At 36.3% G+C, this 12,109-nt stretch overlaps 1 protein-coding gene across 8 annotated transcripts in view; it reads left to right on the top strand.

Annotated features, from left to right (window-relative positions):
* LOC145675464 (uncharacterized) overlaps positions 1-12,109 on the top strand; it is a 209,781-nt gene that overhangs the window by 77,355 nt on the left and 120,317 nt on the right. For all 8 annotated transcript variants that reach the window (XM_081745895.1, XM_081745901.1, XM_081745899.1 and 5 more), the window contains 2 exons: positions 3,128-3,272; positions 8,379-8,442. In XM_081745895.1, coding sequence (XP_081602021.1) covers positions 3,128-3,272; positions 8,379-8,442 — 209 coding nt within the window. The remainder of the gene's footprint in view (positions 1-3,127; positions 3,273-8,378; positions 8,443-12,109) is intronic.

Raw genomic sequence — 12,109 nt, 5'->3', positions numbered from 1 at the left:
TCAATATAACAAAATGTTCAGAATTACGAAATTATTTTTACGCGTCTTCCATTTTCACCGTTTAATGTATATTAACACATTTCATTTTAACGGAATCGGACTTTCAGTATAACGAATGGAAATGTAATCTTTTTGCCTTATTTGACTCTTTTGTAAATTATAATTGCAGTTCATTCTGTTTTATAATATAACTAATTTTCTTATTACAATCTACCCCGCATTTACGTTCCCGAAATAATTAACGAATGATTAATGTGGTCCAGAAAAATAACACTATATACATAATGCATTAAAAGCAGGATTTAACCAAAGATTAATTTTGTCCCGAAAATTAACACTTTATACATAATGCATTTAAATCTGCATTTAAGCAAAACCATATTAGTAAATTAAATGTCGGAAATTGAACGAAAGATAAATTTGATCCCGAAAAATAACACATGACGCATAATGCATTTAAATCTTCATTTAAAGACAATCATATTAATAAATTTCCCGCATTTAACGAATGCCAAAGAAACAACGAAAACACAAATCTTTAAAGACTTTTGTTCTGAAAAATGTTGTATTGTTTTGTTTATGAAGAAAATGTCTTTTTACTGCTTGTGCTTCTTTTTAATATTGAATCTGTTCCTAGACTTTTTCAAATACTGAGCCGTGTAAACCCCGAAGGAGCCAAATGCATTTAAGAAACCGTGGACGTTTGTGGAGCTGAAAATATTAAAAGCGAACTTGCCTTCATTAGCACTCATTTTAGTTCAATTTTAAAGATCATAACGAGGTTAAAAGAGTGGAGATTAAGACCTTCAAATGCATTTGAGCTGTTTGAGTCAATACACACAAATGTAACAGACTCAACCAGGACCAGTCAGACAAGCATTTGTTCGAAAAGCATAATCAATAGTCACGAAAAATTCTGGCATAAAATTCTTGTCTGATGTAAACGAACTGTTCCTGGGAACAATTTCCAGACTTATTGGCGAGTAATATTGCTTGTTTGAAGTACTGTCCCTTAACGACCTGTGACATGGAAGAAACATTTTCGATGTGCAGAAATGTTTTGACTGACAAAAAACGCAGAAAGTTTTTGCCAGAAAATAACGAAAACTACATAGTTGTGTATTGTAACAGGAATGGATCATAGTTACACACCAAGTGTATGTAGTTCAAGCAATAATATATATAGTGCATATCGATCCGCTAGTTATTACATATTCTAAATCTTTATGTTAAACAAAAACAAAATCTTTTAAAGCACGTTTCTTAGTCAGTGTTTCAAAGTAAGGACGCTACAATACAACAAATAACATCCGAATTTTGGAGGCTTCTACAACAGTAATAAAGCAAGCAAGATGGATGAGGCAGTATGCGTACATACAAGTAGGAAGAAAGTTACAAGAAATCGAACATTTAACTTTTTTCAAACAACTATATTTTTAAAAATGTTCAGCTAAGTATCACATCCATTTACGGAGATAATTTTCAACAGACGTAAAGATTATAATGCCGTTTGATATCGCAAACCATCCTGCAGATGAACAAAATAGTAAAGATTGCTATAGTGCTTAAAATAGCTTATTTGTGAGAATTTTTAAAAATAATTGTGACACATTTTTGTAGGTGTAATTGAAACAAGTTTTGGAATTATATAATTTTAAGCAGTGTTGCAAAACTTACGAATGTTTCCCATATCTCCAGAATGGTTTGAGAGATGAAATTGCCGTAAATGGCGTTGTGATGTTTACGCTTTTTAGAAACCATCTCTGTAATTGGATGAAATACTTGCTAAAACAATTTTTCAGAAAAAAAGGCTTTTAAAAAAGTCAAATTTTCAATCCTCTGCAACTTTGTTCCTATTCAATTTCCTATTCAATCGAAATTCATCATATCATGACATTGTATTACACACTTAAGTATTTCGGATGTGCATTGCCCCGTACATTTCACTTTCGTTATTATTGTTTTGGAGGGCTCCAAAATTTGGATGTTTGTAATACTGTAGCATCCCTAGTTTGCAACACTAAATAATAAATATTATAGTTTTTGTTCAACATGTGGATTTGAAATGTGAAATAACCTGACGTAGTGCCATAAAACAAACAAACAAACAAAAAGAAAGAAAAAAAAAAGCGTTCGCAAAACTGTTAACATGGTGATGATATCTACAGGGAATGTCAATGTCCACCTTTCGATATTTGCATGATACGAAGCGATTTTTACCTATTGGTTTGAAAGTTACTAGGGTATATCATGGTAAATTGTTCACCCTGTATATAACTTTGTAGATGTATTGTCCTACTTTCAATGAATTAACAATGAATCTGTTTTTATAGGTAGTAACTGGCTATTCTTAATCCAAGAAGAACCTGAAGTAACATGAGAATCATGTAAATTAATGTATACTTAGAACTTGAAATAACAATTTTAAAATTTCCTCATATAGTAAAAAGAAAATTAATAATAATAATAATAATGACGTGGAAGTTAAAGGACATAAGTGCTTGCTTATGTTAGTTACTGCATATTTCTCTCAACTGGTAGGTGTTCATAACAACAACTTTTCTTTATTTAAAGTTCTGTAAAATAATATAAACAATCCTTGAAACACCTGGAATTTAAAAATAAACATTTAATAGACACCCTGCTTATTCTTCACGAGATTCAACCTGCTTGTTCTCCACGAGATTCAAACGCAATCATGACCAAACTCACGGGATAATGAATATAACAATGTTTGACATTTAACTCCTTCCGGACCACTCGACTGACTTTTATGATTTTTGGGTCATGAACCGACTTTGGCGTAACGTATGTATTTATCACATTGCTTTGATTAAAGGGCATAAGGGGGGGGGGGGAACGGGGATAGACATGCAACGTTTAGACATGTATTACACGTACTTTCAAATGTATATCTTAGGTTTGTTGTGTTATCCTCAGTTCAAGAGAAAAATGTAGTTGCTAAGACTTATGAATCAACCTTTGTATATACATACATACATATATATATATATATATATATATATATATATATATATATATATATATATATAGAGAGAGAGAGAGAGAGAGAGAGAGAGAGAGAGAGAGAGAGAGAGAGAGTTTAATTTTTTCTCATATTTTACAGTGATTCTAAAAAATGGATGGAGTCCAGCTGAACAAGAAAGCGGTATATCCTGTGAACTTAAAGCTACTTCTCAGAGGAAGCCTATTGATCTAGCAGTTAAACCCTTAGTATGGAGGATGAACTCTTGTTTCTTGAAAAATCAGAGGTAATAATAGACTAAATTCCAATACGATTGTCTATTATATGATATTAATACTTTATTGCTTTAAAAAAAAATTATATATATGGTGGTATAGTTGTTAAAGCGAAGTCTTTACGCAAAAAAAAAAAAAAAATATTGTTTCGGAAGACATTAGACCTTAAATGTTAGAAAGGAAATTAGGTTCCTAAAGAGGCACTTGATGACGAAAATCAGAGTGATATTGGGGCCAAAGGAATTGTAGAGCAAAATAAAATACTGTGTGTGATACTTCGAAAAAAAAAAAAAAATAGGATATATCAGAATGAAAAAAAAAATAACTGTGGTTCACGACGAATGTAAAAGTGTGAACAAATTAAGTAAACCAAACAAGTGGCTTCACAATTCAATTACTGAAGAGGGAGAAAGATGATACATAATAATTTTGCATGTAATGCTAGTTGTTTCTTAAGGCATAAGAAGAAATACGGAGCAGGGAGGAGTACAAGGGGAAAAGAAAAGAAAAGAAAGAAAACAATAAGAACAATAATTTAAAGAAATGCATAAATCAACCCAAGGAGCGATGCTAGCCGGTAAGGTTCAGTAAAAGCTTCCCTACACCCTTCACTCTTTCAGTTTCCGATTGTATGTAATTCCTCGAATATGAAGTATAAAGGTAACCAAGAAAGTTCTGTCGCTTTTTCACCCACCACCTTCGAACATCGATATGTCACCTAAGACGTATCTTGAAGATCAAAAATAGTCCCCATCAGCATCGACGACCTTCTGCCAACATTCTGGAAGGCCATGGATTCCATCGCGGTAGAACTTGGTGGGCCGTGAAGCGAAGAAGGTATCAAGTGCATTTTCTACCTCTACTAGGGATTTGAATTGACGTCCTCTAAGGTGATTTTCCAAAGAATGGAACAAGTGATAATCGGATGGCGCAATATCCGGGGAGTTTGGCGGATACAATAGTTTTCCATCTAAGTCGCAGAATGATGTTCCGGGTCATCCTAGTCATTTAGGGCTTAGCGTTGTCCTGTAACAGGATGTCCCCTTTGCGATTCGGAAGTTCTGGCTCCAGAGTTTTGAATTTTTCTTGAACACTGCTCAACTGCTGACAGTACACAGTTGCATTGATGCTCTGACCAGCTGGTAGCAGTTCACTATGCACGATGCCGCGAGCAGTCCACAGAACACACAGGGGGCTCTTTTGGTTTAGTGCTGGTTTTGGTTGTTTTGGAACCAGTTCATGGGGTGCTAATCAATGATGACGGCGCCGTGGAGCTTCGTACAGGACTCACTTCTCATCACGTGTCAACATCCTGTGCAAAAATGGCTCCTTCCTCAGACGAGACAGCAAAGAAACACAGGTGTCTGCTCTCGTTGCCTTCTGGCCCGGAGTCAAATCATGTGGGATCCATCGACCCAACTTGTAGTGCTTCCCAAGTTGATGGAGGTGCTGCCGAGTAGTTTTTCCACTCATACTGAATTATAGTCCCAGTTCCTCACATGTCTGGCGACTTTTCACCTCAATTGCTACCTAAAGATCTTGATTTTGTACATGTATTGGTCTTCCGGCTCGTGGTGCGTCTTCGAGTGTTTCGTCACCATCCTTAAACTTGTTAAACCATCGCTGCATTGTCAACGTAGTCATGACACCCTCAGCAAAGGCCTTGTATATCTTCCGCCCCGCTGCAGCGTAGTTTGACCCCAGTTTGAACTTGTACAGCATACGCACCGGTATGACGCTCTGTGGAGGTCCCATGTTCACTCTATCCTTACGCAAGTTCACGGTGTACAAGCCACAGCCAGGTAGTATGTTGGATATACCCACATCTTCACCTTATCCGCATTCAACTCACGGTGTGAAAGCCAATTGAACACAGACCTCCTCAAATAGCGACAGAATTTTCTTGGTTACCTTTATATATAGATCGTTCTTTAGACAATGTTCCCACTGACGGTGAAAATCTAGAAAGGTGAGGGAAAAACGAATTTTAAGTACTTTTGCGTTACGCGGTTACTGGGTATGGTGTATTTTACATATATCACACTATATATATATTTACATGCATAGTAGATGAAGAAGTCTGTGGTAGGGAAAAATATAGGTTTTATATATGTATGGAAATTTGTAAGGAAAATCTGGAAGAAAAGTTAGGGAATTTATTGAGTATAGGGCAGCATATAGGTTGATCAGGATCATAGCTGATCTCGGAAATGTTTTAGTTAGGTATAAGAACATTTCAATTGAGTGTGCAAGAGATACTTATGCAGTGAAACTCCAGATATTTTGACTAATGGGTTCTGGACGAAATCTGAATATGCAGAACTTCGGGTAATTGCGGAAAATCATTAAAAAAAAAAAAAAAAAAAAAGTTTTGAAATAAAAATTTCTCTAAAATCGCTTTTGTTTTATAAAATGATAGGCCTATACGTAATTGTAAGAGGATTTTTTTTTTAGTTCCTTATTCTGTGGCTCACGCTAATATCACACAGTTGAAAAAGTAATGAGTCTTTGGAAGTTAAAATTAAGAGTACATGTGTTGTGATTTGGAAATAAAATTGTGAAATGCATATAACATATATAATGCATATATGTTATATGCGTGTAATGCATTTAACCGACCATATATGCGCCATTTTGTTCGATGACCTATTTTTCCGTCAACACATAATCACGTTGCTGTGCTGTAGAACTCTTTCTAGTAGAAAAAAAGTTGTGATACGTAGTTTTCACAGGCCTCCTTTGAAACTAAGTTAACACTGTTCAGGAAGTTCTGCAGAGACCGCCGAAACAAATCATAGTATGGAAGCCAGCTTCTGGCTACACGATGGATATACTAAAACCTCCCAGCCATGTTCTCCAACTTTCTGACGAATCGTTAAATATATATATGCAGTTTGGTGTTGCCAATGTGATACACTGGTAGACACCGATTCTTTTGGCCAGTTCTTTCAGTTTCTTTCGAAATGGTACGTGTACTTTCGCTAACTGTGGAAAGTACAGGTTCTAGCCTATCGTTGTGCCCGGTGGCAGCAGCTCATGATGCACGATGCTCTTCCAATATCACCACACACACAAGCATAACCTTCCTTGACGTCAGTATAGACTTTGCCACAGACTGTGAAGCCTTTTCTCGCTTCGATCACAATCTTTTTTGCACATTATTATTATGGGTTATCTACTTTTCATCACTCGTAATCAACTACTTCAAAAATGGCTTGAGTTTGCTACGTTTCAGTAGAGATTCGCAGAAATTTAGAAATTCGATGGAGTAAATTTTATTGAGTCAGATCATGTGGCACCCAAGCGTCTAGCTTCTTTTTGTATCATTTTTCTCCAAATGGTTTGTTGCTGTTTGGTGGTTAATGTTTAGGTCATCGTTCGACTTTGCCGAAATATCCTCCACTTTTGCTGTGATTTTTCGCCTACTGCGATGAGCATATTGGACATCGAAATTTCCAAAAGGAAACCACTGAATCATCTTTTGGCTGTCATTTTTGATAACATATCTTCCCATTGACAGCTCAGATTTGTTCACAGGCCCGCGCAAATTTTCTCCTTTATCAAGATAAAAATGTAAAATGTAGCGTAGTTTTACGGAACGTTAATTTATCTTCACAGCGCTACACCTTACGTCTGATTATAAGAACTCGAATACTTTTCGCACATCTGATAATTATAATTATGAGCTGTCAAATGGCGGTAGGCCTGACTTGCTGTGACTCATATAGTTGAGATTCCGGATATAACGCTATCTCGTGCACAAAAGTCCCGCTATTTCTCAGACTACCTGATAGATATCTCTACCACCACTGCCTGACACCAATAGATATAACTAGCTTGCAGGCAATTTGATGATTTAAAGAGTCGCGACGTTTTAATTGAAATTTAGAAACCGTATTGTTTCAGTTATTTCAAATTAGGAGAAGGGCCGTAACCATATTTAGACTTGAGGATTAATAATTGTGTATATCTTCAGTAATATATTGCGACAATTTAATTGCTATTTAAACTACACTATTTCCAGCGGCGTATTTAAGATTTTGTTTCGGGGGCTATGCACAACACGGGGTAGCAGTGGGACAATTGCCCACCTGTGTTTATAAGAATTAAATATTTTTTTTATTTATGAATAAATTGAAGTTTTAATGTCAAGAATTGCAGACTTGAATTTTATGTAATATGATACACACAGAAATTTAGCAGTGAATGTACCTTTTATTCTATTCATAGAAGAAAAAGGAAGCATCCTCTTGGCCTACCTTATTTCCCAGGCTACTTATTCCCAAGTCTTGATACTCTTTAATTCAAACATTTACCTTTCTTTATACCTAAACGATGGAGATATTCCTTTGCTAAATAACTAAAGATCCGTTGCGTTGATATTCGTGCAAGTTGGTGTAGAACATAGCTTATCAGCTCTTCTTAGTTTTGATGTTACTGACGACGGACGACTTGAATCACAACTAACGGTTGAAAGTATGATAGCAGAAACGAAAGAAAGTAACACCTAAGAAAAAGAAACATAAGAGTTGAATGGGGCGAAAGAAAGAAAAGAACGCAATTCTTACAAGGGATGAAATTTGACAAATACAGTATTATTTCTGAACAAAGAGCATAAGAAAATGGAAAGTGAATGAAATTTTTAGAAACGGTAAGAAGGATTATTGGTTTACGTGGAATGCAAAAAATTAACAAATTTATTTCGGGGGTGGGGATGGCTTGAGCCCGATACCCCCTAAATCTGCCACTGACTGTTTCAATTTAATTATTTTAAAATTTATAGTGATGGTATTGAACACGAGCATTATTAGGACAAGGACTGTAAACATATTTAGATTTGTGCATATTGTTGGTGGGAAAAGTTTAAAACAAATGGAATTTCACACCGTAAAAACAATTAGAACTTTTAATTAAACATCATTTTATCCTATAGTGTACAGCGGACTAAAAGATCGAGCGCAACAATTAGTGTATGTACTCATTTTTTTAAAAATATATTTTTTTTATTCCCTGCTATCGATCTGAATCACTGGAGTTCGAGTAATAGGAGTCTTACTGTACTTTCTAAACCAAGTAGATTCCAAATTATTAAAATTTGTCTCTTTTTTTCCCCCCAGGACCGTAACCTGTTATTTATACAATCGTTTGATTCCCCAGGGAGGACTACAGGAAGCGTTGGAAGTAAGTTGTTAATAAAATAATAAATAACTTAATTGTATATATATACAAAAAATCTAAAACGTTTGCAAAAGTGTGAAAATCATACATAATATGTTGTGGGGCCTCCTTTTGCGTCCAAAACAACTTGGACCCGACGTGGAATGGACGTATACAGCTCCTGAATTGTGGTGTGTGGAATTTTGTACCATTGTTCCTGCAAAACAAGCTCCAGTTCCTTAAGGGATGCTGGTGGAGGGTAATGTGACCGAACTCGCCTTTCTAACTCAGACCACAATGGCTCAATGATGTTCAGATCTGGTGATTGTGGGACCCAGAGGAAGTGTGATAGCTCCTGGTCCTGCTCCTCAAACCATGATTTCACCGTTTTTGCAACGTGACAGGGTGCCAAATCATCGTGGTAGATGCCATCACCATCAGGGAACAATATTTGGGCCATGGGTAGAACCTTGTCCCCCAAAATGGCCTCATACGCCTTAGCATTCATCATTGCATGCAGGGCTATGATGGGTCCTGCGGAAAACCACGATATCACTGCCCATACTGTAACAGAACCAGCCCCATGCTTTACAGTTGGGAGCAGACAGTCTGTATCATAGGCCTGCGACCGTGTTCTCCATACGTAAACACGACCGGTTGTTGAAAACAAGGTGAAGGTCGATTCATCGTACCACATTACGTATTTCCACTGCTGATGAGTCCACGCCATGTGATCCTTGCACCACTGGATACGCCTCTTCGCATTTACTGCTGTGACCAGGGGTTTGGCGATAGCGTCCCTGCCATGAATTTTCATTTTATGAAGTTCCCGTCGCACTGTTTTCGATGAAACCGGATTCTGTAGGCCGGAATTGAGTTCAGACGTAATTTTCATTGCAGTGGTCTTTTTAGCTGCTACAATCCGTTTTAATGCCCTCCGGTCCCTATCTGACAGGATTGTCTTTCGACCACTGTTGTGCTTTGCAGACGTCGTTTACCCATGAATTGTGTATGCCCTCGTGACATTGAACACAGTGCCTTTCGTTACCCCCACAATGTTCGCCACTGTTGCCACTGAAGCTCCAACCAGACGGGCACCAACGATCATGCCTCTTTGGAAGTCTGTCAGGTGCCCATTGTACCGCACCACTTTCACATCACGACACTCACAGGTAAACTGGTTACTGCTGACGAAAGAGGAAGGTCCACATGACATTTGAAACAAAAAACGCAACATGTGTTGTACAGTGAAGGGCCAAACTTACGTGTTATGTATGAAGTGTTTTAGATTTTTTGTCTATTCCCTGTATATATATATATATATATATATATATATATATATATATATATATATATATATATATATATATATATATATATATATATATATATATATATATATATATATATATATATATATATATATATATATATATATATATATATATATATATATACACGAGACGTGAGTCTTCGGTTTGAAATGAAAATCTTTGTTCAAATTTTTTAATGCTCTTCAATATATATATATATATATATATATATATATATATATATATATATATATATATATATGCGTGTGGGTGTGGGTGGGTGGTCGTTAGAATAAAAGAATTCGAAAATAAAAAGGAAAAATGAGTTACTTACCAAAAACAGTAAAAGCATGAATCATTCACAGTATTTTAAAAGAATGTTCATTGTAGATACGTTCTCTAATCACTATAAAATGGGGAAGTGATGAAAGAAAATTCAAGAACACAAAAGTAGCAGTGAAGCGTCCAGGCAGGCACCACCATGTTGGATAACGTTGCTAGACTAAAAATGGATAATAATGGAATGGCTAAATGTAAATAATAATGGGACGGTTAAAACTGAATAATAACGGAACGACTAGAAGTAATGAATGAAGACAAAGGTAATGGAAAATATCGATTTGTTAGATTGTGGAGTAGCGATGAAATAACAAATCAAGAGAGAAGTTTATTCACGAATAATATTGGAGGTGATATCTCTCTCTCTTTGTATATATATGTCGCGCATTACTTATTGTTAAAATTTGAACGGAGGTTTCCATTTCAAACCGAAGACTCACGTCTCGTATAGCCTCGATGATGAAAAAGGACGCGAAACTTAAAAAATCTATCTATCTACCTACGTACCTATTCATTGTTGCAAACGAAGTACAATACAGCATCGCAAACTACAAACTTTGGGAGCCTCTACAACAGTAATAACGCAAGTGAGATGGACGGAACAGTGCAGATCAAAAGTATCTTAGTGTCTAGTACTGTGACCATTATGCGACGTATTCCCAATAAATAGGAGCGAAGTTAGAAAGGATTGACAATTCAACTTTTCTAAAAAAGAAAAAAAAATCTTTCTAAAAAAAAAGTGCTTGGATATGTATTATATCCATGTATGAAACCGTTCCAAAGATACGATAAACATCTGTAAAATTTGCAAAACTGCGTACAATTACGCAATTACCAGAACTTGTAATTACTTCTCCTTGTAACCTCTGAGCGAAGGTGATGATGTGAGATTAGTTTAAGAGATGTAGAAAATAGTTGGGGAAAAATTAAACAGATTCTACTTGATATACTCCACAATAACATTGGCAAGTTGGAAAAGAGCACAGAGAAAACCATGGATAACTGAAGCGATGGCTAAAAAGATGGAGGAACGCAGAAGGGTGAAAAACATGGACATCAAAGATTTCAAAATGCTCAATAAAGAACTGAGAAGAGAGGTGGACGAAGCCAAAGAAAAGTACATGGAACAGATATGTGAAGAATTAATGGGACTTCAGCGGCGCGGCAGATATGATCTGATGTATTAGAAAGCACAAGAATTAGGAGGGAAAACTAAGAAAAATATACACACCTTTGGAATGGAAGATCAACGAGGTCGTTTAGTCACTGACTATCAGTGAATCCTGAGAATTTGGGAGGAATACATAAAATATATGTATAATCAGAAGAACCGCCCCAAAGATACTGTCGAAACAGAGGAAGAAGTGGATGATGAAGAGAAAGGACCCAGTATATTAAAAAGTGAAGTAGTACAAACCATCAAAGACATGCGAAGAAGGAAGGCCACTGGAGACTACGACATACCAGCAGTTTACTCAAGGGATTAGGAGACAATGCAATGAAAGTGCTGACTTCACTTATTAACAGATCTGAGTGAAGAATGGCCAAAGGATTTTCTTAACAGTTTCAATCCGATTGTAGTTCCAGAACGACACGCTGTAAACTTACGTTAAATCCGACCGTAGTTCGGAAACGACACGGCCATTTAAAATTTAGAATACCAAATAAAAAAATAATTCTGTACGCTGTTTCATTAGCGAAAGTAATTCTGGGTGTTTTGTGAATAATCTACTGGCCACGCTGGTCTAAGATTGCCTTTCATTCGTCGTAGGGAGAGAAATAAAGCATTCGTTATCACGATCGCTCCACACGCAAGCGCAATTGATCATTTGTGGGCTTGTAATACCATGGCAGTGGGTACTGTGATGCCCAATAGAAAAGAAATGCCGCGTGCACCATTTGCTAAAAAACTGAAGGAGAAACAATTGTAATGCAGCGGGACCATCTTCTGGCTATAAAGTGGCGAGATGTACGGGATGTTTATATCATTAGTACTGCTCATAACCATCAAATGATAGAGCAGCCCACCACAAGAGGAC

Source organism: Thermobia domestica, chromosome 18 (genome assembly GCF_964235325.1).
Source record: "Thermobia domestica chromosome 18, izTheDome1.hap1.1, whole genome shotgun sequence".
Taxonomy (NCBI): domain Eukaryota; kingdom Metazoa; phylum Arthropoda; class Insecta; order Zygentoma; family Lepismatidae; genus Thermobia; species Thermobia domestica.
The sequence above is the reverse complement of the archived record's forward strand: the minus strand, read 5'-3'. Positions and strand labels throughout refer to the sequence as shown.